The 27,514-nt window shown below is 36.4% G+C and overlaps 2 protein-coding genes across 5 annotated transcripts in view; both read left to right on the forward strand.

Annotated features, from left to right (window-relative positions):
* Nucleotides 1-6,889, forward strand: part of runx1 (RUNX family transcription factor 1) — a 67,197-nt gene extending 60,308 nt beyond the window's left edge. For 2 of the 4 annotated variants that reach the window (XM_088074364.1, XM_088074365.1), the window contains 2 exons: nt 4,374-4,520; nt 5,448-6,889. In XM_088074364.1, the coding sequence (XP_087930490.1) occupies nt 4,374-4,520; nt 5,448-5,995 (695 nt within the window). In that variant the 3' untranslated portion in view covers nt 5,996-6,889. The remainder of the gene's footprint in view (nt 1-4,373; nt 4,521-5,447) is intronic. The other 2 variants (XM_088074366.1, XM_088074367.1) reach the window with 1 other exon arrangement.
* A 7,234-nt stretch (nt 6,890-14,123) lies between these two features.
* Nucleotides 14,124-26,758, forward strand: donson (DNA replication fork stabilization factor DONSON). Its single transcript, XM_088074377.1, has 12 exons — nt 14,124-14,577; nt 16,539-16,613; nt 16,717-16,917; nt 17,384-17,562; nt 18,666-18,741; nt 19,495-19,597; nt 21,004-21,121; nt 23,855-23,995; nt 24,721-24,919; nt 25,007-25,076; nt 25,175-25,305; nt 26,195-26,758. The coding sequence occupies exons 1-12, from the start codon at nt 14,134-14,136 to the stop codon at nt 26,333-26,335; spliced, it is 1,878 nt and encodes a 625-aa protein (XP_087930503.1). The 5' UTR covers nt 14,124-14,133; the 3' UTR covers nt 26,336-26,758.
* Nucleotides 26,759-27,514: the final 756 nt, after the last annotated feature.

A 27,514-nucleotide genomic window follows, 5' to 3' on the forward strand; every position in this document is an offset into this window, starting at 1 on the left:
AATTTTAAGGGTTTTTAGGTGTGTTTTTTTCATTTAAAAGTAATAATTTAGAGTCTTTTAAGATGCTTTTTTTCATAATTTGGGGAGCTTTGGGGGTGTTTTTTCTATTTTTTAATACTTTTGATTTTGGGGGTGTTTTTTTGTTTAGATACCTGAGTTTTGGGGATATTTTTCTTTTTTTAAGAATTTAATTTTTTATTTAAAAAATAATTTCTAGTCTTTGGGGTGCTTTTAATAAATGTATGAACTTTGTTTTGTTTTTTTCTTTTTTATAAGGTTGAGTTTGGGGTGTTTTCTGTTTAGATTAGAGTTAGAGATTAGAGTTTTGGGGATATTTTTCTTTTTTAAAGAATTTTAATTATTTTTTATTTTCTAGTCTTTTTGGTGCTTTTTGGTTTGTTTTTTTTATAATGGTCAGTTTGGGGGTGTTTTGTTTATATTTTTAGTTATTTTGGGGGTGTTTTGTTTATATTTCTACATCTTCCCTTTTTTAAAATTTTGAGGTGTGACTTTTTGTTCTATAATTTTGATTTTTTTTAATCATTTGTCTGCATTGGGTACTTAATACTTTTCTTGATTATTATAAACAATGCTTCTTCATGTGGTTTTGCTTTATCTTGCCTGTGAAATCAGAGTCAGTAACAACTTGGTTCGGACTGGGGGGAAAATACAAAAATAGACGGGAGGACTGCGTTGCCACAGCTCCATCGGTGCCTTTTCGTTTCCAAAAAAGTATCGGCCAATGGGGAGCCAACAGCACCTCGTGTCATCAATCATTCCAACCAATGGTGTAACTTTATCACTCGCTCAGTTTGCAGCCAACAAACAGAAAGCGAAGACTGGCAGTGATGAGAGAGCGAGAAACAGAGAGCTCAGTGCTTCCTGCTTTCTGTTTGTGACATCCCTCGGAGAGCGTAAAGCAGCAGGAAACCGTTATTAGGCCATTCTAGACCTCGCTGGCTTTCTAGCCCCTCCCCCGTCATCACCCCTTCCCCCCTTAAAGCTCAGCTTTCAATTCTCATTTCATATTATCTTTCCTTTTTTCACTTCTCTTTCTTTTCTTAACTGTGAGCATTAAATACTATACAATAATCTCTTATGTGTGTGTGTGTGTGTGTGTGTGTGTGTGTGTGTGTGTGTGTGTGTGTGTGTGTGGTGCCATAAAAATCTCTGCTCCCGCTGCTGCCAAACCACTTCCAGTTTCTAACAGATGTAAAATACATATAGAGAAAGTGAAGTGTGCATGTGAGCTTTGCTGCAGTAATAATGCTAAAAATGAAGAAAAAATAAGAATCTAATAATAATTATAATCATAATTATAGATTTCATTTGTAATGTTATAAAAATAAACATTAGCTTTTATATTTGTGGACTAAAATGGGACTGTTTGATTCAATCAGCCACACAAGTTGTCTCCATGAAGACTAAGATTGCAAAAATAAAATTATTTTATATATCTATGCCTCCATGCTAGCAATAGCCAAGGCTGGAGGAATGTTTTCAGGTTTTCTGTCCGTCCGTCCTGTTCATTCTTGTGAACACGATATCTCAAAAACACCTTGAGTGAATTATTTAAAATATGGCTTAAACATCTACTTGGACTCACAGATAAACTGACTGGATTTTCGGCAGTGAAAGGTCAAGGTCACGGTGACCTCATCTGTTTTATTCTTGTGAAAGTGATATCTCACAAACAACTTTCTTTAGATTTGGCACAAACATCGACTTGGATTCAGGGATGAACTGATTAAATTTTAGTGGACAAAAGTTAAGATCATGGTGACTCTATCTGTCACATTCTTGTGAATGCAATATCTCAAGAAAACTAAGAGGGATTTTTTTTAAAAAAAAATATGGCAGAAATGTTCTCTTGGACTCAAGGATGAACTGATTAAATTAGAGTTTAGTGGTCAAAATTTAAGGTCATGGTGACCTCATATATCTCTCTTGTGAACACAATATCTCAAAAATATTGTTAAAAAAGTTTTTTTTCAAATATGGCACACATGTTCACTTGGACTCAAGGATGAATTGAATATATTTTGGTGTTCAAAGGTCAAGGTCACATAACCTCGGTTTTCTCATTCGTGTCAACACAGTATCTCAGGGAACACCTTTTTTCTTTCTTTTTTCTTCAAAGTGGTGTAAACGGTCAAGTGGACTCAACAATGAGCTGATTAGAGTTTGTTCTTTTAAGGTCAAGGTCATGGTGACGTTGCATTTGTCTCACTCTTGTGAAAGCGATATCTCTAGAACACCTTGAGGGAATTTATTGAAATGTAACAGAAACATCCACTTGGACTCAAGAACGCACTGATTGGAAACTAGTGGTTGAAGGTCAAAGGTCAAGGTCATGGTGACCTCGTAAAACATATTGTTGGCACTAAGTCAAGAATCAATATGCACAATTTTCAAACAACTCGACTGGTGTGTGGAGACATAAAAACACCATAAAAACAGCCAAAACTGTAAAAATAATAAATAAATTACCTAGAGAAGAAAAAGAAAAACCTTTTTTCTTAAAACAAACTCTCAAAATTATAAACAAAAATGGAAAAAAAAACACCACCACAACTCAAAGTTATTTTTCTTTAAAAAAAGGAAAAGACATAGATGCTTATCAAAGTTAAAATGACTGATTAATCATGGCAGCTGTACTTGTGTAACCTGTTTTGTTTTGTTTTTGAATTGAATTTATAACCAAAAAAATCAGATTTTGTAAGATCTTAATTAAACTAGTGTCAGATAAATGTAGCGTACTAAAAAGGTTCAATATACGTATATGTATATGTGTATATATATTATATATGTGTATATATCTATATATATACACACACACACACTCATATATACATATATGAATATTTGTGTGTATGTATGCGTGTATATATATATATATACATACACATATATACACACACACTCATATGTATATATATATATATACATATACATATGTATATTTATTTATATATATATATATATATATATATATATACACACATATATGTATATATATACACACACACACACACACACACATATACATATACATATACATATACATATATACATATATATATATACAGCCATCGATGACTCCTGCCGCACATTAGTGCACTCTGCCTTTAGAGAGAAGCCAGCAGAGGAGGGGGCTTGGCTTCACCACCACCCAGATACACTACCGACACACACACACACACACACAGACACACACACACACACACAATGCTTGGGAGAGCTCTTGGCTGGACTTGAAAAGTCTTCATTGACGTCTTGGCTGCTGAGTACAATTTGCTTCCTCCTCTGGCTGCACACACACACACACACACACACACACAGAGACACACACACACACACACTCTTGACACACACACACACTCTTGTCTGCAAGTCTGTGGGTGATCAGTGCCATTTATTAGACTGTGGGGAAAAAGACTGGATTGAATGAAATAACTCACTCACACACACACACACACACACACACACACACACACACACACACCCTCCTCTTCATCCGTCCACCCCCACACTAAGTTAATTGCTTCCTCTCCTCCATCTTTCTCTCTTTCTCTCTCTCTCTGTCTTCTGTTTCTTTCACTGTTAACAGCTTCTGTCTCAAGATCATGTAAATCAGCTTTTCTGTAAATAGGACGTTCAGTCTTTTTTTAATCTTGCTCTTGTGAGTCCCTTAACTTTAAGAAGTGTAATAAATAAATAAAAGCATTCAAAACATATTTAAAGTATGAAAAGTAAAAGTACCCAATGCGGAAAAAAAATGAACACACCAAAACCTCAAATTTGTATTTTTTTAAAAGAAAAAACACCCAAAACTTCAATTGAAACACAAAAAACAAAATTATTTTTTAAAAAAAAGAAAAGAAAAAATCCTCAAAGGTATAAAACAAACAAATAGGAAAAAATGCCCCCAAAACTTAAAAAAAAAATTAGAAGAAGAGAAAACATACAAAATATAAGAAAAAAAATTCAAAGGGGGAAAAAAAGAAAAAAAAACACGCAAAAAAAAGAAAAAAGAAGAGGATAAAACATCCAAAAAACTATAATAATACCCACCACCTGTCACAATTAAAATTTAAAAAAAAAATTGTTCGCAATTAATTTTCTGTGAATCAACTATTAAATGTTAATTCAACTTATAACTACATATTTAATGCAAAAATAATCTGTAGAGTAACTAAAACCGTCAGATAAATAAGGTAAAAAGTTCATTTTTCCCTCTTAAAGTGAAGTAGAAAGTTAAGTACAAGTACCTCAAATTTATACCTCCATACAGTACTTGAGTAATTGTACTTCCACCACTGCATGTTTAAAAACCTTTTTAATGAATGTCTCTGTCTTTGTCTCTCTCTTAGACTCAAGACAGATGCAGTCGTCTCCATCTTGGTCGTACGACCAATCGTATCCGTACCTCGGCCAGATAACCACGCCCACCGTCCATACAGCCAATCCCCTTTCGCCTGGTCGATCTTCGCTCAGCGACCTTTCGTCCCGACTCGCAGGTAACACACGAGCACACACATTGTTACATGACGTTGGAAAAAGTTTGGTTGTTAAAAAGTATTTTAAAAGTCTAGCTTAAGTAAGTCGAAGCTGACAAAGTTGGACTTAACCTTTTTGAAACCTGAGAAAAAAACGTTTTTTTCTTTTGTCTTTTTGAAAACTTCGGAGAAAAGGCCAAAAAAAATGTAAACATATTAGAATTTTTACTCTTTTTTTTGCTTATTTTCATGTTTTTAAGCAAGTCGAAGTTGACAAAGTTGGACTTAACACAAGCTTTTTGAAACCTTCGGAGAAAAGGCCAAAAATTAGTCGGAAATGTTCCACAAATCGCAAGGAAATAGCAAAAAGTGACAAGGAAAACATATTTTTTAAATTAAAAAAGGGTCAATTAAAACAAAAAAAATATCCAGAAAAGTTTTTATTATAATTAAACATTTAAAATTGTGTTGCCGAAAAAAAATGTATACATATTAGAAGTTTTACTCTTTTTTTTTTTTTTTTGCTGATTTTCATGTTTTTAAGTAATTCGTATTTGACAAAGTTGGACTTAACACAATCTTTTTGAAACCTGAGAAAAAAACGGGTTTTGTTTTTCGTCTTTTGAAAACTTCGGAGAAAAGGCCAAAAATTAGTCGGAAATGTTCCACAAATCGCAAGGAAATAGCAAAAAACAACAACAAAAAAAATCCAGAAAACTCTTTATTATAATTAAATATTTAAAATTGTGTTACAAAAAAATGTATGCATATTAGAATTTTTACTTTTTTTTTTTTGCTTATTTTCTTTTTTTTTTTTTAAAGAATTTCTTCTTTTTTTTAAAGAAATCAAAAATCAAGCATAACTGCACATGCAAACATACTGACAGAGAAAAAAGAGAATTTAGTAAATTAGTAGGGTTGTAACCTCTGACCTTTGCCCTCTCTCAGGTCCCGACCTCACGGCCTTTGGCGACCCCAGGATGACCTTGGAACGACCTTTCACCTCCCTTCCCTCCTTACCTGACTCCCGTTTCTCCGACCCCCGGGTCCATTACCCTCCCACAGCGGCTGCCTTCACCTACACCCCCTCACACAACGCCGTCTCCAACGGCGCCCTTGGCATCACTATGGCAACAGCCATGGCAACCACTCCGGCAGGGAGGTACCACACCTACCTGCCTCCTCCTTACCCAGCGAACACCCCCCATCAGTCTCAGAACGGGCCCTTCCAGTCCTCCTCGTCGCCGTATCACCTGTACTATTCCACCACCGCCGGCTCATACCAGTTCTCCATGATGGCCGGCGGAGGAGGCAGCAGTGACTCACGTTCGCCGCCGAGGATCCTGCCGCCATGCACCAACGCCTCCACAGGCTCCGCCCTTCTGCACCCGTCTTTGCCAAATCAGAATGAAGTGGTGGGCGTGGAGGTGGAGTCCAGCCACAGCAGCTCTCCGACTAACATGGCAGCTGCCGAAGCCGTGTGGAGACCATACTGAATCAACAGAGGCATGCCAGTCATGTGACCACAGACATCACGAGACACAGTAAAACAACCAGATCCGAAATAAGAAGAGGCACAAGTTATGTCAAAGGTCACGTGTTAACATACAGATAATGCTCATACCAAAAAGCAGTTAAATCTCAGTTAAACTAGTTCTGCTGTTCTGTATTTTTTACATAAATTCCATGAAAAGACCCCAAAAATAAAACTATTTTAGTGCCAATCCTGGAATTTCATACACTGTAAAACCTGACAAGTTTATTTGACTTAAAAAATTTTAAAAAAGGAAACAGACTGCCTTGAAAATGTCAGTAAAAATAACCATTAGTCTTAATTGTTAATATTAACAGTTAGTCATTTTTGCTTAAGACTTCAACACGTAGATCAACGTTTTGTTGTGCTGCATTCAGACGCCTTTCACAAAGTATTTAAATCTTGGGAAAATTCTTTTGATTTCGTTTGAAAACGTGGAGAAAAAAAGCAATGAGTAACTTAACAAAAATGAAATTAATATTAATTAGAATGAAATAATTGATAATAAATTAATTTAAATTAAGAAAAAGAAAACATACTTTTTTACCTCTTTCTTAACATAATTTTCCTTTCTTTTCTTTTTTTTGTGCTTATTTTTAGGTAATTTTCATGGAAAGTTTTACAAATTTATTGCCACCTCTTGGGCCATCTCTTGCTCATTGAATACTTTCCACCTAAGTGAAAGAAAGAAATCCAGCTGACACGCTCAGATCTCAAAGGGTTAATATTGTGAATAGTTGTTACAACTTTTTAAAAAAATGACAAGTTTAACCCCTTAGGGACTGTTTTCATTGTTCATTTTTGGGGGATAATTTTGGCTTATTAAGATTAACAATTATAATATAATAATAAAATATTATATTATATATATATATATATATATATATATATATATATATATATATTTCTTTTCAAGGCAATAAATTTCCCAGATTATTTTAAGCAAGACCAACTTGTCAGATTTTGCAGTATATATATATATATATATATATATATATATATATATATATATATATATATATATATATATATATGGCATTTTTTCGGGGGTACAAAGGCCACATGCTAGAGCACCAACGCAAAAAATCTAATTCCGCTTAAATAGGCCGATCAGATTTACATATAAAGAAATCGTCACTAACATTAATGAAAAACATCTTGCCTTTTTCCAATCTTTGCACATGCGCAGTACCTCTCGACCAATCAGAAACTTCCAAACCAGAACTCTTTAACGCTGACATTTTTATTGACCAATCTTGACTCCCTGCACTAATACGAGAGCGCTGTTGATTGATGACATTGAGTGTTCCATTTCGATGTGAATGAACGGTTTAGTTTTCCATTTTCTGCGTTTGGTGGTCTGCTGCTCCGTCTCCTGACAGTGTACTCTCTGCCGTTCCGAGAGTGGGGCACTTTGCAAACCTGAAAGTTTGTTTGTTTTTTCCAACCGCGCTTAATTTTTGTGTTGGTGCCACTTGACCAGAGCCAGATGAATGCAACCAGTTTAAAACTGAGCAAACTGGCTCAAATTCTCTCAAAATCATGGAGTGCAAGTACACAAAAATTTCCTGAAACTTATGTAAAAACAACAAAAAAAGTAAATTTAAATCTATAATTATGACCATGATATAGTTTTTCCTGTAGGTTTTCCCTTTGTTCCTAAATATTTTTCACTATTTTGTTTCTTTTTTCCCAACCTTTTTCTTTCTTTTTTTATTTTACCCCAGACATTTTTCCCGAGCTTTTTTCCTTTCTTTTTTCCCTAGACATTTCCTGGGCATTTTTCTTTTTTTCCCTTTTTTCCCTAGACATTTTGTCCTTTTTTTCTTCTTTTTCTCCTTTATTTCTCCTGAGGCACTTTTCCTTGCCTTTTCTTTGTTTGCTTTGACATTTTTCCCTAGCCTTATTCTTTTTTTCCCTTCATTATTTCTTTTTTTCTCTCTAGAAAATTTCCCAAGCTTTTTTCTTTTTTCCCTAGACATTTCCCCTAATTTTTTTCTCTTTTTCATTTTGCCCTAGACATTTTCCTTTTCTCCCTAGACATTCTTCTTTAGCTTTTTTCTTTATTTTTTTTCTCTTCACACTTTCCCCCAGCTTTATTCTTTTCTCCCTAGATTTTGCTATTTTTCCTATTTTGCTTTGCCTTTTTCCCTTTTTTTTCTTTAGACATTTGCCCCTAGCTTTTTTTTTATTTTTGCCCTAGACAATTTTCCTCCCGTATTTCTTTTTACCCTAGACATTTTCTTATTTCTCTAAGTTTATTAATTCTCGCAATTTGTGGAACATTTCCTACCAAGTTTCTTGCCGCCTTTTTCCCATGTTTTTGAAAGAAGTTGCGCCAATCTGCTAAGGTTAAAATACTTGGTAATTATTAATTATGTGACTAAATATTGATGAATATGAATGGAGAAAAGCAGGGTCATATTTTGGGGGTTTACACTGACAAAGTGCAAGCAGCAACACCAGACTGATCTCAACTTCCTCTGTAAAATATCCAAACTTCTTCCTCATAAATGTCGTTGGTGTTTTGTACAGATTATTTGCTTCTGCCTAATATTGTGACGGCCTGTTTGTGTTCCCTCCATCTGTCCCTGTGTCATGGTTTCTTCCCCATCATTTGTTTTTTCTATAATCTCTATAAAGAAAAATTATCACTTTGCGCATTACATTTAAAACAAAATTTTGTTTTATTATGAAATAATTTATGATGGTTGATGATCGTCGACGCCCCGACCCGAAACTGGTTCTAATGAGACTTTTTGACGCGTTTTCTACCAGTTTTCTCACCACACTGACAAACCAACACAGCATGGAGTTTTGTAAAATGGTTTAATTTATTACTAAAATACGTTTTTTGTAGCATTTTGTGTGTGTGTGTGTGTGTGTGTGTGTGTGTGTGTTTGTGTGTGTGTGTGTGTGTGTGTCACGTTTCCCCACATTGTTAATTTGTACTGTATATACTGTAAATCTTGCTGTAAATGACAACTGCATTTGATCATGTTTTCATCATTTTCTCTCTCTCACACACACACACACAAACACACACATACATAAAAAATTTGTTTTTGTTTGACATTTCAGATTTGGTTTTGCACATTTGGTTTTTTGATTTCGATAAAAACATTCCGCGGGGGAAAAATACAGCTTCCGTCTTGTGGTTATTGGTCAGCTGATTATCGTTCTTCTATGTAAAATATCTTTTGCGTGTTGTCACCTGTATCTGGGCCACACACACACACCCTTTGCTATTCCTGAACCTGGAGGAATTTCTACAGGCAAACACACAAGCCCTAGCTTGACTCCTCTGCCAGCTTACACACACACACACACACACACACACACACACACACACACACGCACACACACTCGGATGTTGCTAAATAAAGGTGAAGTGCAGCCAGGCAGTTGGTATACTGCCTGAAAAGCTGATCCACTGAAGGCAACTGTTAGGTGCTACAATGATTTTGGGTTGAATAGATTTTGGTGGTCATAGGTTGAAGGTCAAGGTTCCTGTGACCTCATCAGTCTCATTCATTGGGAATGCGATTCCTCAAAAACACCCTACAGGAATTCTTTCAATTTGACACCAACGCTCAGCAACTAGCTGATTAGATTTAAGTGGTCATAGGTCAGAGATTAAGTTCCCTGTGACCTCCTCAGTCTTATTCCTGTGAACACGATATTTCAAAAAGACCTTGAGGTGATCCCTTCAAATGTAGCACAAACATTCAAGTAGACTCAACAATGAGCTGATAGGAGTTTGATGGTCAAAGGTCAAGGTCACACTGGCCTTGCATTCATATCATTCTTGTAAAAGCAATATGTCAAGAATATCTTGAGGGAATTCGTTCAAATTTGGCACAAACATTCACTTGGACTCAATAATGAGCGGATTAGATTTTGGTGGTCATAGGTTAAAGGTCAAGGTTCCTGTGACCTCCTCAGTCCCATTCTTGTGAACGCAATTCATCAAGAACACCCCAGGGGAATTATTCAAATTTGACACAAATGTTCATATAGTCTCAACGACTAGCTGATTATATTTAAATGGTCATAGGTTAGAGATTAAGGTCCCTGTGACCTCTTCAGTCTTTTTCCTGTGAACAAAATATTTCAAAAAGACCTTGAGGTGATTCCTTTAAATGTGGCACAAATGTTCAAGTAGACTCAACAATGAGCTGAGAGGAGTTTGGTGGCCAGAGGTCAAGGTCACACTGACCTTGCATTCATCTCATTTTTGTGAAGGCAGTATCTCAAGAACATCTTCGGGAACATTCACGTGGACTCAGTGCTGAGCGGATTGGATTTTGGTAGTCATAGGTTGAAGGTCAACTCTCCTGTGACCTTGTCAGTCTCATTCTTGTGACCGCAATTTCACAACACCCTAGGGGAATTCTTTACATTTGACACAAATGTGCAGTTTGACTCATCGATTAGCTGATAAGATTTAAGTGGTCATAGGTCAGAGATTAAGGTCCCTGTGATCTCCACAGTCTTTTTCCTATGAACAGGATATTTCAAAAAGACCTAGAGAGGATTCCTTCAAATGTGGCACAAGCTTTCAAGTAGATTCAGCAATAAGCTGAGAGGAGTTTGGTGGCCAAAGGTCAAGGTCACACTGACCTTGCATTCATCTCATTCTTGTGAAGGCAATATCTCAAGAAAATCTTGAGGGAATTCGTTCAAATTTGGCACAAACATTCACTTGGACTCAATGATAATTGAGTACAAAGGTCAAGGTCACCATGATCTTGCATGTCTTTTTTTTAATGTAATATATGGATATGGCCCTGAGAGAATTTCTTTACATTTGGCAAAAACATCCACTGGGATTCAAAAATGAACTTATTAGAATTTGGCGGTCAAAGGTTTTACTCTATATCTTTAAATGTTACACTTACAACTAAAACGACACAACAGTTATTAGCCCTGTTGGCATAATAATCACCGAGACTGACTTCCATTTTTTTGGGCTGCATTCAGTTAATTTCCATTAGCATGGAAAACTCTAAAGACCGGGAGAATTTATTTGATTTCTTTTCGGAAAAATAGGGGAAAAAACAAATTGAGCAACTGAACAAAAAAAAAAAAATTGGTCTCTTTCAACTAAAAATTAGTAAAAGGTGACCAAAAAGATCAGATATTAGAGTTGTTGTTTTTTTTTTTTAGCACTAGTAAGATCATTTTCCTTAAGTTAAAAAGGGTTAGACTGCTCTTTAAATCACTTGCCCATAAAAGGTAAAATATATAAATTTCACGGAATGGAATTTTCATGGAACTTGGACATCTCCCGTAGTATTTTCCTCGATCCGTGACATAATTAACCACTAAATCTATTTTTTAAAAAAAACAGCTACCGGAGACTGACTGTAAAGTTGTTTCACCTTGGTGAACAGAGACATCTAGTGGTGTAAGTGTATACTGCTAACTCAATAAGGAGTGTGGTCCCAGCAGGGCCGGCTCTACCCAATTTGGTGCCCCAGGCACCTCCGCACATAACATGCTCACACATAATTTAGGAACATGTCACTCTTTATTTATTTGTAATGTTAATATATATATTTTTTTTCTAGACAGAAAACACTAAGTGAGGGTGCCAGTGGGCAGAGAAAATTATTATTTTATTATTATTTAGATTGTTGGTGTTGATATCTAATTTTAGATAATATAAAAGACATGGTCCATTATACGCACCAGTTCAACAACAATTAATGTTAACACAACAAAAACTGTTTGGATGGCCCCCACGAAACATTTTCTAATTCACAAAAACATAAAATGATTCACACTGGGAATTGTTTATGTACTTTTAGTATACGTAAGATGTCAGGGTGCATAAAACGGCATCAAAATATGTAATGAAACCCTTGAAAAATTCTAAAATTCTATGTTCTGTAACCCCAGAAACGCCCTAAAATCCAACAACTGTCCTAAAATCTGAGAAATGTCTGAAATCCTTGAAACAAACCAAAAATCCTAGGAATGTCCTAAAACTATGAAACGGCCTAAAATCCTAGAGAAATGTCCTAAAACCTTGAAATCTTGGAAATGTCCGTAAATCCTTAAAAGCCTTGAAGTGTCCTAAAATCCTACACATAACCTAAAATCCAAGAATTGTCCTAAAATCCTTAAACTGTTTTGAAATCCCAGAAACGTCCTAAATCTTAGAAACATGCTTAAACCCTAGCAATGTCCTAAAACCCTCAAATTGTTCTAAAGCCCCAGAAATATCCTAAAATCCTAGAGATGTCCTAAAACCCTTGAATTGTCCTAAAGTCCCAGAAACATCCTAAAATCCCAGAGACGTCCTAAATCTTAGAAACATGCTTAAATCCTAGCAATGTCCTAAAACCCTTGAATTGTCCTAAAGCACCTGAAACATAATAAAATCATAGAAATGTCTTAGAACCCTTGAATTGTCCTAAAGCCCCAGAAACATCCTTAAATTCTTGAGATGTCCTAAATCTAAGAAACATGCTTAAATCCTAGCAATGTCCTAAAACCCTTGAATTGTCCTAAAGCCCCAGAAACATACTAAAATCCCAGAGACATCCTAAATCTTAGACACATACTTAAATAGAAATGCCCTTAAATTCTAGACGTCTTAAAAAATATAGAAATGTAACGCTACAATCCTGCAAATGTCTTAAAACCTCTGAATTGTCCTTAAGACCCTGAAACATCCTAAAATCCTATAAATGTTCTAAAATTCTAGAAACGTCCAAAACCCTTAACATCCGAAAATCCGAAAACCTGCTAAAATGGTATGGGGCTGCGACTGGCCCCAAAGTGATGCAGATTGCATATCCCTGCTTTAGGCCCTACTTTTTTTCTGAGACGGTTCCATTGATTACCTAACAGCAGCCGTCACCGGGTCGTCGCCTGGCTGAGCTTCAGGTGTGATTGATGACCCACAGTAATGAAAAATGAGGGAAAAAATTAACGGGAAGCCAAAATTTACATAATGTCCTATTAATCACTGTGACAGAGGGACAGAGGTGATGGCAGGGAGCGAGGTGGGGGGACAGAAACAAACAGCTCCAGCAGCAAAAATCCAGGACAGACAACAAATGTATGTATTTATGTCTTTATTTTTGAATTATTACTATAAAACATCATATTCTAAAAGAATTCATATAATCCACTGCAATAACATTTTTTAAGCATGAACAAAAAGCAAATCAGTGTGATGCTTTCAAAAACATGGGAAAAAAGGCAATGAGCAAGTTGGTGAGGGGAAAACATATAATCATCATAATTATATATTTTAAATTATTTTACAGGATTATTATAATTTCTGAGTGATTTTTTTAGGTCATTTACTTGTTTTTTAATTTATTATTTTGCTGTCTTTTTTCTAAAAAAAAACAAAAAAAAACAATTTTCAGTAATTTTCTATTAACTTTTTTCCATCATCACTGCATTTCTTCTGTCGTTGCTCATTGCCTCCGTAAAAATAAATAAATAAAATCTGTAAATATCAAATACAGGTGTTTTAGAGAAGTTATGGTTTTTCTTTTCTTTTTTTCTTTTTTCCGAAAAATGTATGTAGCTTAGGCCTTAAATAGTAAATATTCATCATTTTTTATTTTTTTAAAAAAGTATAGTGTTTAGTGTTAATAGACCATTGTTAAGCCATATATAGGCCTAAATAACCATTGTTAATGTATTTTCTTTTTTTTCTTAAAACAAAACGTGTTGTGCAAAACATGACAAAAAAGTAGCAAATGAATTGTTCATAAATTGTTTTAGAAGTGAGCATATGAACGACTGAATTAAGAAGGTCTTAAATTGATACTGAAATAATTTTAGCTTAAATATAAATAAAACAACAATTAACAAATTTTCTAAATTATTTATATGTGTCCTACATTTAAGAGCTGATTCCGAACATGATAACGTTCATATGTCGCGTTTCCCATTTTCCGCTGGGACGCAAATGCATCACGGCTGACGCTTTACGTCATCACGCAACGGCGCCAAATTTGTAAAGGCGGAACAATACAAACCTCCCCTGCGGACACATCGAGTGTAAACAGTGTTTTTGACATTTTTGTCGTTGAATTTGACACATTTTTGGACAAACTCTTCCTCTCCGGGATGTCTCAGCAGGCAGGTTATTCGCCCAGCTTCAAGCGACCGGCGGAAATTCTCCGAATGAGGCGGAAAAGAAGCCGAAGCGACACCGGGGTCTTCCGCAGCCCGAGCGGGCAGAGCTCCGCCGGCATCCCCGCAAACAGCGACTCTTCCCCGGCAAGCGTTCGGCCGTTCTCCCCGGGGCCGCTCTTTAACAGCCATACGCGATCCGGCGGAGGGATAAAACGCAGAAATCCGTTCGCTAATATCGAGAATACTTATAGTCCTCAAAAGAAATGTCTTATTTATGACGAGGACGGACACGTTGAAGCTGTGGACAGTCTCAAGAGAATGAGTTGGACAGTAAGGGAAGGAGACGAGGACATGTCTACACACAGTCGAGGGGACAAAGCGTTCAGTTCAATGCTGAATGAGACAGAACAGGAGCTCCGGGACATGTCAAACAAGGTTAGTTATTTTACCTGCTCCTAAAAGTAGTCCCTGCAAACAGCAGAACATACGTGTCAAATTAACCCTTTAACAGTCACACTAAGAAATGCATTTGTAAATAAATAAATAAATAAATAAAACTAATAATAATTATAGACCGCAGAATATATTAACAAAATGCTTCATTTTGATTAAAAAAAAGTGCAAAAGCTGATATGATATACAATAAATCTGAAAATAAAGATAAATAGATACACATAACAAAAAAAAATAGTAAAAAATGTTAATAGTATGTAATAAAAATCTGAAAATAACTTCACATAATAAAATGAAATAAACAAAAATACATATAATAGATGCGTATAGAAATTGATAGAGTAAAAACAAATCTTTACAAAATATATGGTACAAAATGTTAGTGGTATATAATGAAAATCTGAAAATAAAAGTAACTCCACATAATAACAATAAACAAAAATAAATAGATACACATAAAAATAATTTTAAAGAGTACATTTTTTAAAAATCTGACAATAGAAGTAACTTCACAAAATAAAAATAGATTAATTGTTAATGATATATAATAAAAATAAAAATCTAAATACATCATGCGCTAAAAATTTGTTAATGGTATATAATAAAATAATCTTAAAATATAAGAAACTTCGCAAAATAAAAATAAATAGATACACATGAAAACTAATCTAGTTAAAAAACACTGTAAAATATATGGTAAAAAAAACCCCAACAATTTGTTAATGGTATATAATAAAAATCAGAAAATAAAAGTAACTTCACAAAGTAAAAATAAATAAACAACATTAAATAGATACAAATTAATCTGGTAAAAAAACTGTGCACAATATATGGTCAAAAAATTGTTAATAGTATATAATAAAAATCTGAACATAAAAGTCACTTCACAAAATAAACAAACAAATAAAAAAATAGAATAAAGTATCCAATTTGGAAAAATAAAAATAAAAGAAAATGACTTAGTTGTTTTATATTATTATTAGTAGAAGTAGTAGTAGTAGTACCCAATAAAAACACCCCCACCCACCCACCCAAAAAAATAAACAAAAAAGGAAAATGACTTAAATGTTTATCAGTGGGTTGCCAGTGTACCAAATTGGAAAAATGAAAAGAAAAAAAACTACCTCAAAACTTCTTTTTTTATAAAAAAAGAAAAATAATCATCAAGTTTTTTTTTCAATAATTGTCAAACTATTTAATTTAGAAAAAAAACTACCCCCAAAACCTTAAAACTATACAAAGAAGGAAATGACTGAAACATTTATCAAAATAGTTGTTGATGAATTGAACAGCTACCTCCTCTCTGACACACAATGACAGACAGCTACCTCTTCTCTGAAACACAATAACAAACAGCTACCTCATCTCTGACGTACAATAACAAGCAGCTTCCTTCTCTCTGACACACAACAACAATCAGCTACCTCTTCTCTGACACACAATGACAAACAGCTACCTCTTCTCTGACAAACAATAACAAACAGCTACCTCCTCTCTGACACACAACGACAAACAGCTACCTGATAGGAGCAGATGTAAAAGTAAGGACACAGTCTGGCCTTCAGCAAACCGTAGTAAGACGACAGACTGATGACAGACACAATGACAGACAGCTACCTCTTCTCTGACACACAATGACAAACAGCTACCTCTTCTCTGACGCACAATAACAAACAGCTACCTCCTCTCTGACACGAAATGACAAACAGCTATTTCTTCTCTGACACACAATGACAGACAGCTACCTCCTGTCTGACGCACAATAAGAAACAGCTGCCTCCTTTTTGACACACACTAACAAGCAGCTTCCTTCTCTGTCAGATAGTGGTCCAAAGAGTTTGATAAACGCAAATTAATTAGACAGACGTGTCAAAGATCATACAATTGAATGGAATGTGGCGTTTGGGTGTCACACATTTTCATTTCTTTCTCCTTTTCTGTAGACTAGTCTGAATTTCTCTGAGGATGACTCCCTGTTCGAAGAAGAGGAGGAAGATGAGAAAAGTCCGCAGCTGAAGGTTGGATTTCACACATTGATCCATCATATCGTTCCAAATTCTCTCACTCCTCGTGGTACGATGTTGTGCAACTTGTAAAACTCTTCTCCCGTCCCTCGTTCAGAGCCCGCTGGCTGTCACAGCTCCCTCCGCGGCTCCCCCTGTCTGCACGGAGTATCCAGCAGACTGGAGCCTGAAGACTCGCCTCCTCTTCACCTCCCCGCATCCCCTGAACTGGGCAGAGCAGCCCAAAGCCCAGGAGGAGGCTCTGGGCCTCAGTCAGCACTGCAAAGCTCACTTCAACAGTCTGCCTCACAGCCTACAGGTAGACTTCTCACTCCAATTTTTACTCATTTTGTTAATTTTTTGCAGCTTGAATTGTCAAACGTTTTTTTTTTTTTTTTAAAGAAAAGTTGCAACATTTTGAGGCATTTAATTGAATCTTGTGGCTCGTGTAGACTTTCCGAATAAGTCACGTCGCGGAGGTTTTGACGCTCACAAAAAAGTGTACGTACTGATTTACAAACGTCTTTTTCTCAATATAAGTCAATGGGAAAAAGACTTTTTGGGCCCCATGGCATCGCGTGACGGACCTAGGTTGTGTGATGCCACTTATGGCCACTGTGAAAACTTAGCTTCAAAGCCTGGCGCACTTCCTGGGGCTTTTATTGACTCACTGTTGACCAAGGCTACTGTGCAAGGTGCCTCCTGCAATTCAAGGTTCACTTTCCGACCCAAGAATTCTTCGGCATGTGTGAGTCCTTCAGTGAACCCTCTGTGTCCCTGTGCAGGATCCCAAGTCCTGCTCCGAGCTGCGATGTGCCTTCCAGCAGAGTCTGGTGTACTGGCAGCACCCCTCCCTTCCCTGGATACCTCTGTTCCCCAGGATCAACGCTGAGAGGAGCTTTAACGGGAAGAGCACCCCGTGGGCCCAGGATAGATCCCTGCAGCAGAGTCTGCTGAGTGAATGGTGAGGCTGCACACAGTCACTTTTTAAACCCCGAGGCACATTTTACATTATATTCTACATCACTGAATTTCCAACTCAGCTCCTACAGTAAGTCTAAATCACACCGTGGAAACTAAATTGTTAAAATTCAGACCATTAAGGTCAAAAACATGCTCCATCGAAACCCATTCAAACTGACATTTTTCATCCCATCAAAGCATAAAAACATGCATTGTATTACTTCTTGGTGTCATTCTGGTCTTTTGACTTGGGATTTGTCATTTTGACTATATTGCACCGGATGAGGTCATTTTGACGATATTCCACCGGATGAGGTCATTTTGACCATGTTTGGCATATGGAGAAAATACATGCTATTTTCACTGTCACCTGTCACTATGAATGTTGCTGCTAATCACTGACAGCAAGCTGTAATAGTAATAATAATAATAATAATGATAATTATAATAATACTAATAATAATAATAATAATGATAATGTAGTATATTGAAAATAATTCAGTTTTTGTGTTTTTTCATTCATCTAAAAACATGGTGGCATCATGACAAAAACCTGAAGTTTGAAGGTTTAAAATTCTGAAAATTAATAAATATTTGATATTTATGATTAGGATTGATGTTGGTTAAGAAATAAATCCACTGAAAATTGCAAATTATATAAATTTATGATATTAGTTTTGAAAGCGTATTTTGTGTGCAGAGCGGTTTTAGTGTGAGTGTTTCACACCGCACAAAAAATAACAGTGTATTAAGATTAATATTGCTGCTAATCTTTCACATATCCCAGGCTGTAGTAGTAGTAATAATAATAATAATAATAATAATTCTACGTTGCATGCATTATATTGAAAATAATTCAGTTTTTGTGTTTTTTGTTTTCTTCCAAATTCACAAACAGAAATTGATATATTTTTGTAACTGTAATCGTGCAATAATGCAAGCTGTTGTTAATAAAAACAAATCATTACAAAAAAAAAAAACCTAGTGGCATCATGACAGAAACCTGGGTTTTAAATGCTTAGAAAGAGTCATAATTCATGTATTGTCTCCGATGCTGAACGTATTAATCTGACAGCGTTTTGTCTCTCTGCTCGTGTCCTGCAGGTCCGTCAGTCTGTCGTCTCTCTACGGTTTGCTGAAGGCCAGACTGTGTCCTTACTTTTACGTCTGCTCCTATCAGGTAGCTGCTTGTTATTGTGTGTCAAAAAGGAGGTAGCTGTTTCTTATTGTGCGTCAGAGAGGAGATAGCGGTTTGTCGTTGTGTGTCAGAGAGGAGGTAGCTGTTTGTTATTGTTTGTCAGAGAAGAGGTAGCTGTTTGTCATTGTGTGTCAGAGAAGAGGTAGCTGATTGTTGTTGTGTGTCAGAGAGAAGGAAGCTGCTTGTTATTGTGTGTCGGAGAGGAGGTAGCTGTTTGTCGTGTGTCAGAGAGGAGGTGGCTGCTTGTTATTGTGTGTCAGAGAGGAGGTGGCTGCTTGTTATTGTGTGTCAGAGAGGAGGTGGCTGCTTGTTATTGTGTGTCAGAGAGGAGGTGGCTGCTTGTTATTGTGTGTCAGAGAGGAGGTAGCTGTTTGTTATTGTGTGTCAGAGAGGAGGTGGCTGCTTGTTATTGTGTGTCAGAGAGGAGGTAGCTGTTTGTCATTGTGTGTCAGAGAGGAGGTGGCTGCTTGTTATTGTGTGTCAGAGAGGAGGTAGCTGTTTGTCATTGTGTGTCAGAGAGGAGGTGGCTGCTTGTTATTGTGTGTCAGAGAGGAGGTAGCTGTTTGTTATTGTGTTTCAGAGAAGAGGTAGCTGTTTGTTATTGTGTGTCAGAGAGGAGGTAGCTGTTTGTCATTGTGTGTCAGTTGTTTGTTGTTGTTATTCACGGTGACTTTCTTCAAACTAATACCAGGTGTCATACAAATACACATTTTCACCTCTTTTTTGACCCCTCAGTTTACGGTGTTGTTCAGGGCAGCAGGCCTCGGGGGCTCCAGCAGCATCACCGCCTTCATTTCTCCCACAACGCGGGGCCTCCGAGAGGCCATGAAGGCAGACGGTGAGTCTAAAAACAAAGACCTTTTTATTACCGTTCCTGATCAATAAAATAGTCCTGAAGACCATCAGCATGTAGCATTTTCAACCTTTTTTTTTTTTTTTTTATTTTAATCAAAGCAGCATTTCTCCAAATTGAAAGTGCATGCAAAAAAGGCAGTTCGGGCTTTGAAATCTGGATTAATTTGGCTTTATTTCTTTCAAAAACATGGGAAGAAAATGACAACAAAAAAAAAAATAACAACCAAAAAAACCCTTAAAATGTGTTCAAAAAAAAAAAAAGGAACATGGCAAACAAAATGAAAGAGTGCAAAAAATATTTTTAAAAATATAATTTTTTTCTTTTTCATAAGACATCATAACCCAAAAATTAGCGAGGAATTCATAAAAAAAGAAAACCCCTAAAATGTGTAAAATATATTTTATTCTTAATTTAAAAATAGGGTTTTTTTAAAAAAAAAATTAAAAAAGGCAAACAAGACTTGAAAAAATGTGCTAAAAATTAGAATAATTCTGATGAACATATTTTTAAAAATGTAAACACGACGAATATAGTTTTTCCACTTGTTTTTTTGTGTTTTTTTTCACCAGTCATTATGACTCATAAATTAGCAAGTAATTTGTAAAAAGCACAAGAAAATTAACCTTAAATTGTGTAAATAAATAAAAAAATAAATAAATAAATAAAAAACAATAAATAAAAAAAATCTTTAATTAAAAGATACATTTTTAAAAAAAAATATTAAAAAAAAACAAAAGGCAAACACGACTTGAAAAAGGTTGCTAAAAATTATAAGAATTCTGATGAACATATGTGTAATTATGATAAATATAGCTTTTTGTCTTTCTCTTCTCCCTGTATACATTTTTAATTACCACCTTTATTTTTCTCCCATGTTTTTGAAAGAAATCAGACCAATTTGCTCAAATTTATGACATTTTTCCGCGTTAACTGGCTTCATTTCTTTCAAAAACACGGCAAGAACCCAGCCAACAATGACAGAAGAAATAACCCAAAAAATATTAGCCAGAAAACAGTAAAAATGACACCAAAAAACACTTAAAATGGGTCAAATATTTTTTCTTAAAATATAAAAACAATTCAAAAAATAATGACCAACAAGAAAAAGTGCCTAAAAATGAAATAATTCTGATGAACATATTTTTCTTTTATATATTTTTCATATATTTCTTTTTTTTCTGTTTTCATTGGACATTATGACCCCAAAGTTTTTCTTTATTCATTGAAATATTTTCTCTAGCTCTTAAAAAAAAAAAAATCTAAATTTACTAATTTCTTGAAATCGCAAGTTGCTCATTGCCCTATTGTCCGTGTTTTTTGGAAAGAAATCGTGCCGCAGCATGAATTTATTCCATCCCCGGCGCCTCACTCAGCTTTTGCTTATCCAGGTATAGAGTTTAGTCTCCCTCTGGTGGAGGAAAAGAGGAAGAGCAGGGAGCAGCAAAACCTGAGCGTGCACCCAGGAGAGGAGGAGGAGGATGAGGAGAAGCAGGAGAAAAAGCAACAGTAAGTGTGGTACGACTCTGTGTGTGTGTGTGTAAATGTGTACTTTAGATACTAATTAACAGATAAATAGTAGTTTTTACTCAACTAATACCCCTTTTTACGGATGTGAATGTCATAGATTTATTATAGTTTTTGACACTGCATTTTTTTTAGAAAAGCTTTGCGTCTTTGGGCACGAAAACCACAGTTTAGCCTCATTTTCACGGCACCAAAAAAAAACCCGTTAGCCCCCGCTAACGCTTTTTGTTGCGATGAGTATGATCGCCGATCGGAGTCGATGGGAACACGACACCCGGTACCCGGTTGAACGCGGTAATTTCAGCCGTGTTAAGACATGTAAACACTTTAATCAATCTCACAATCTGTACCGTTTATCCTGTATACATTGATCTTGTTTCTCTCATGAAATAATATCCACAGACAACGACTTGGCGATAAATGAGAATAATTTATTTAGACTAATAAAACGATGAGTAAATAGAGGGAAATAGTATGACATATAAAGGACAGTGAACACATGAAAGGGAACCTACGTGATGTAAATAATTAATTATGGATGATAGTGGGGGAAATACGTGACCGTCTAAAGCGTGCATGCGCACTGAACGGTGACGTAGAATTTCGAAATTTGGCATTTTCTGATCACTAGGAAACGTTATTCTGCCTACTTTTGCCGACTTGATTAGACTTCTCCGGGGAGGTCCAGGTCCTCGCGTCACTCCAGGGGAGAGCTGCGGCGCGGCGGCGGCGGCCGAGCAGGTGTAGTCGGTGTGCGGCGGTCTTTAACTGGCCTCGGTGTTCGCCTCAGCGAACCGGTAAAAGTCTTTAAACAAAGTCCTTAAGGGCAGGCAACGTTGCTTCGAATCGCGGAGTGTCCTTCTCAATTAAAACTCGCAGAAATAATCAAAAGTAGTCCCATTGTAGTCCCGATTTTACTTAAAACAAATTACCAAAAGTGTCTTTACTGACCGAAAACTTGTATAAAGAAAAGCGTCAAAGAGATTTAAAAAGAAAATGGCTTCAAAAGTTAAAGTTCAGCAAAGCTCTGGTGAGCTGTTTGCGGCTCCGCTTATAAAAATTGAAGAAAAGAAAAAGTTGCGAGCGCGGATGCACGAGACGCGCCGCGGTAAAAAGGAGCGAAGAAAAACTTCGTAAGGGAGAAGACTTGAGAAGCCTTGAGAAAAGACGAGGAGTTGAGAGAGAGCGAAAACTTGAGAGAGAAGAAGAGTAAAAACTTGAGAGAGAGCTTGAGAAGCTCACTCAGTTTTTATCTTTCGATTTGGGGGTGCGGATGGAAGGCGGAGTTAGCGAACTTTTGCACCGAGCGATCGCACATCTGGAATTAGTTTCTAAAAGACCTAATGTAATTTCGGAGACATTTATGTCTCTGAACTTAGTGACGAATTACGCGATCTAACCCGTGGTGTATAAATTCACATATCTCATCACCACTATAGTCTCATCACAGTAACTTCAAATACACGTAGGAGACCTATTTATAACGTAACACAACTATAAAGTTAATGATAATTAAGGTCACTTAGATGGCAACAGGGCTCCATCACAAAAAGGGAATAGAACATGCTTTTACCTAAATCATTCAAATTAAATGATAAAAGAACGGGAGTTGGTCCTACTTCTTCATCAAACTACATAGACGAACTCTTACCTACAAAAAGAAAGATTAGAGAATTAAGTTAAACTTTAACTCACAACCTAGGTCCAAGCGATTCTATCAGATGTTAGTCTCAACACAAGGATTTATAATGACTTTATAACATGTTCTGCCTTTTGACATCTGTTGCTTTATGTGCATGAGTGATATCTCACATCCTGTGGTATGCTGGACGTGGCCTCAAGAGTGCCTATCTCCCACGCATCTTGTGATGGAAAGGGCCAAGTACTTATACAAGTACTGACACTTTCTGTGGCTTAAAAGCAGACAGTGTTTGCAGATGCCTACATGGAGTATCAGTAAAGTTAATTAACAACCCTCTGCTGGATGTTTTGGGTTGTAAAGCAGTGTCTCTTGACGTGTCCCCCACTTGGCCAGGGGACGTTGAGCTCTGGAGTTCCTCAGAGAAAAAATGTAATGACCACGCCAAGGCAGTCCACGACAACTAATTACTCTCCATCTCCTTCTAAGCGGCAGTTAGTTCGCACCAAGTTTGAAACCGATATTTGGAGCAAATATGCGTTTACAATAAAAAACAAAATTCATTCTGTCAATATTTAGAATTCGACAAACTCCAACGCAAAACTTTGCAACTTTTTTTTTTTTTTTTTTAAATAAAGTCAAGTAAAAATGTAATAAAAGCTGAATAAATAAAAATAGCTCCCCCCGGGGGGTTTCACAAAGTAAAAGTTCCTCTCGTGCCGAAGCTTTCTTTGCACTTTTTAATTAAATAATTTTTCATATCAGCGATGATTCAAAGCCCTCTGTTCCCGCCGCTGTTTGTGATTGTGAAATCACTCTGACACACCAACAAAACAACACACGCGCCAGCTGACAGAAAGGCAAACTAGTGGCTGCACAGCGGTGCGTTCACTGGCAGTGGGAATGCAGTCAATCGCCCATATCTGGTGCGTTTACTTTTGCATGTACTGATTTTAGCGGGAAAGGGAAGGTCACTCAGAAACTGAACAAGGTCGTATAATATTTGTTTTCAGAACGTAAAATGCCGCGCGCACTGTCGATATTTACCGAAATTGTGACGGTGATTTCATTAACAGGTGCCATGAGCGGAGAGCGGAGGAGGACCGTCAGTCAGTCGATGAACGAGACAACGACGATGACGACGGGAGCTTCTCCTGGCTCAAAGAGATGGGAGTCCAGGACAAAATCAAGAAGCCAGACAGCATCAGCATACAACTGTATCCTCCTACCGCTGTCCGCTGTCCCCTTCATGTGTGCCGTTCGAAATTTTTCGACATTTTACCCAAACTTTAAAAAAAAAATAAAAAATAAAAAATAATAATAATAATTCAAAAAATCTCAAAAATATGTCTTGCAATTTGTGGAACATTTATTAAAAAACTTAAAACGTATTTCTAAATCAAAAAACAGGGCAAAGAAAACTTAACATAATAATTCTGGGACATTATTTTTAAGTATGTAATTAGGAGAATTATAAATAATATTTTTTTCCCTAGACATTTACCCTGTTTTTTAAAAAATTCTAAATCGACTAATTTCTTGCAATTTGAGGAACATCTATTGAAATGATCTTTTAAAAAACATAAAAAAATAAAAATGCTTAAAAAAGAAAAAAAGGCAAAAAAAGTGTCAGAAAAAGCTTAAAATTTTACATTTTACCCAAACTTTAAAATAATAATAATAATAATAATAATTTGTGAACATTTCTGACCAAGTTGCCTTTTTCCCATTTTTTATTTTTATTTATTTTTTTTGTAATTAACACCATTTAATTAAAGGTTTCAAAGGGTTAAACCCAATCAAATACAAAAAAAAAATCTTAAACTCATCTTCTCCTCATATTCTGAATTCGAACAAACCTTTTGTCATTTAAATCATTGAACAAAGGCAGAAAAAACGTTTCTTTGGGAGACGGGGCAAAGCTCCTTGACGTGCCGCGCAGTCGTAAGGAAGGTCAGGCGGTGTGTGTGGACCACAAGCCGGAGTCTGTGGTGTGTGTGGAGGGAACACACACCTTCACACTCATCAACTTCCTCATCAACTGCAAGAGCCTGGTGGCTGCAGCGGGCTCCCAGGCCGGGTTACCCCCGACACTGCTGGCCCCTGCTGCTTTCAGAGGGGCCACCATGCACACACTCAAGGTATATATATATATATTTATACACACATAGCAGTAAAGATACACACAGATGCTGCTACGTCTGCACGTGTCGGTGTGTGTTTTTCAGGCCCGCAGTGTGAATGTGAAGAGCCAGGTGGGTTCCAGCTATCAGAACATCAGCAGTCTGGAGATCACAGGTACGCGTCCTCTTTTTTTTTTTATTTTTTCACTTTTCCTCACCAAATTCCATTCATCGAACCAAAGGGATTTTTTTTAACGTCCCTCCGTCCTTCAGGACCCGTCCTCCCTTCGTCTCTGCACACCATCACAACCCTGCTTCGGCCTGCACAGAGAGGAAACTTCTCCGCCACTCTCTACACACACACACCGACTGCTGTCATGAACACACACACCAACAAGGAGCAGGTAAAGGCACCAAAAAAATCAATCCAGAAACAATGCCTTAAATTACATTAAAATAAATCAATTGTTAAAAAGTGGTAAAAATGCCAAGACGAGAAATTTTAGGATTTTTTTTTATATATACGTTGCTTTAAAAAAATGTCTTAATAATTGAATTTTATGATATATAATTATTATTATATTTTAAAAATCTTAATATATTATAAAAATTAAATATTATTGTAATATTTAATTTTATAATTTTTTTATAAATAACTTTAAATGAACTATTTCATACTTTTAATATTACAGTCAGCATAATTTTAATAATTAAAAACGACTTTATTCTTGCAATATTACAACTTTTTTTCTTCAAATTTATTGTCATTAAATCCCAGCTTCATTTGCATAGTTGATTCACGTTTTATTATTTTATTTATTTACTTTTTTTGTAATTTAAAAAAATGCATTGTTTTTTTCTTTAAAACATTTTTTAAAAGACTTTTTTTTTTTCCCCCTCTTAAAAAAATCTGCAAAAAAGACACCATTTTATCACAGCCTGAAAGTGTATAAACAGAAACAATCATTGGATTTTTGCATTTATAACAGTCCTTGAACACATCATTGGGAGGACGCTGAAATCGTGTTTGAATCCTTTGTTTGAAAAGCAGGGCATGAAAAAAAAAGAATTTGTTTATTCGAAAAATCACGAAAAGGTTCGAAATGTTCGTCCATGAAAACGTGTGTGGGCCCAGTACAGAACTGTGGGAACCCCTAATGTTGACTCGCTCCCTCAGGCATCCGAGGGTCCATCTCACCAACTTCCCTTCCATTTTTTCAGTCAAATGGGACACTTTAAATAATAATAAGGAAATATTGATAGACTAATGGACAGCTGTCTCTGTGTTTGCAGGTCTCAGGAGGGTCGGTGGACCTGTCCGCTTGTGGTCTCCATCCTTCGTCCTTAAAGCAGCTTCAGCAGAACCCAAGCCTCGGCAAGACCGCTCTGACCCACATCACCATGAACGACTACAGCTACACGTGGAAAAACTGAAAGTGTGTTCTGTGGTGGAAACGACTGAGAAAAAAAACCCAAATAAATGATGATTACAAAAAACCCCCGAAAATCTGATTTGTATATTTTAATAAATTCCGAAAAGAGAAATCAGAGCCACATATGATTGCAAATAGTTAGGAAGCAAGCAGATAACATTCCCACAACATTTGCTAACGTTACCTACAAGTTTCAATAATGTTTTAAGGGAAACATTTAAATAATGTTCAAAGAACGTTATAAGAATGTTTATGATGTCAAATAATGTTCTTATAAGGTTAAATGCTAACTGAGACGTAACAATTTAATTTGCAACATTCTGAGGATGTTTTGGCGATTGTGGAGAGGTGACAGATTATAGAATGTTCTTACAATGTTACATGAGAACAAAGAAAGAACATTTTCAAATAAACATTTGTAAAAGACTTTTTACTTTCTATATATATTGATTTTTTTTATGGAATGCTCCTGTAATGTGATATGTTAACTAAAATAAAAACAAAAATGTATGCTGTTTCGAGGTTATGTTACCCACCGTTTATAATCAGGGCTGGCTCAGGTTGCCCGGACCAGCCCATAGTTAGGCTGACATAGGTTTTTATTTGCCGGGGGACTTTCGATAGGGGTCAGAGAGCAGTGGGGACTAACATGCTCTCTGACCTTTATATTTAAGCCAAAATAGCAGTTTAGTGACCCTAGTTTCGTTAGTGTGTATATTCTTGGAGCACAAGTTTCTTGTGATCAGTTGAAATCCCCGTCCGTGTGACGGGGAGGAGGGAGAGGTGGCAGAGCTTTCTGCCCGATCCGGCGGGGGTGGTTTTGAGTCCGTTCAGACCTGCCACTCTGGCTCTGCTTCCTGTCTCTGGAATTCATATTTAAGTCGTAATTTCTGATCAATGACTCTAGGATCCTCATTGAGTGCTTATCCTTTTTACTGTTCACCACCTTGGTTCTGTTGAACTGCGCTACGCCAATCCCGTTGCCTCTTCGGAGCATTCCTGCTCCCTTGTTTCCTAGCTTTCCCGGATCCTGGCCACAACCTTGGCTGTGCCTGATCATTGTGAAATCTGTGCTGATGCTGTGATCCTGCCTTTGGTTGTGCTCGTGCTGTGGCTGCACTGATTCTGTACCCCCCGCTCGCCCTGATCGTGCTCTTAGTCCGGTTGCTCCGATGCTGTG

Source organism: Plectropomus leopardus, chromosome 24, assembly GCF_026936395.1.
Source record: "Plectropomus leopardus strain MGB_pleo_1.0 chromosome 24, ASM2693639v1, whole genome shotgun sequence".
Lineage (NCBI taxonomy): Eukaryota > Metazoa > Chordata > Actinopteri > Perciformes > Serranidae > Plectropomus > Plectropomus leopardus.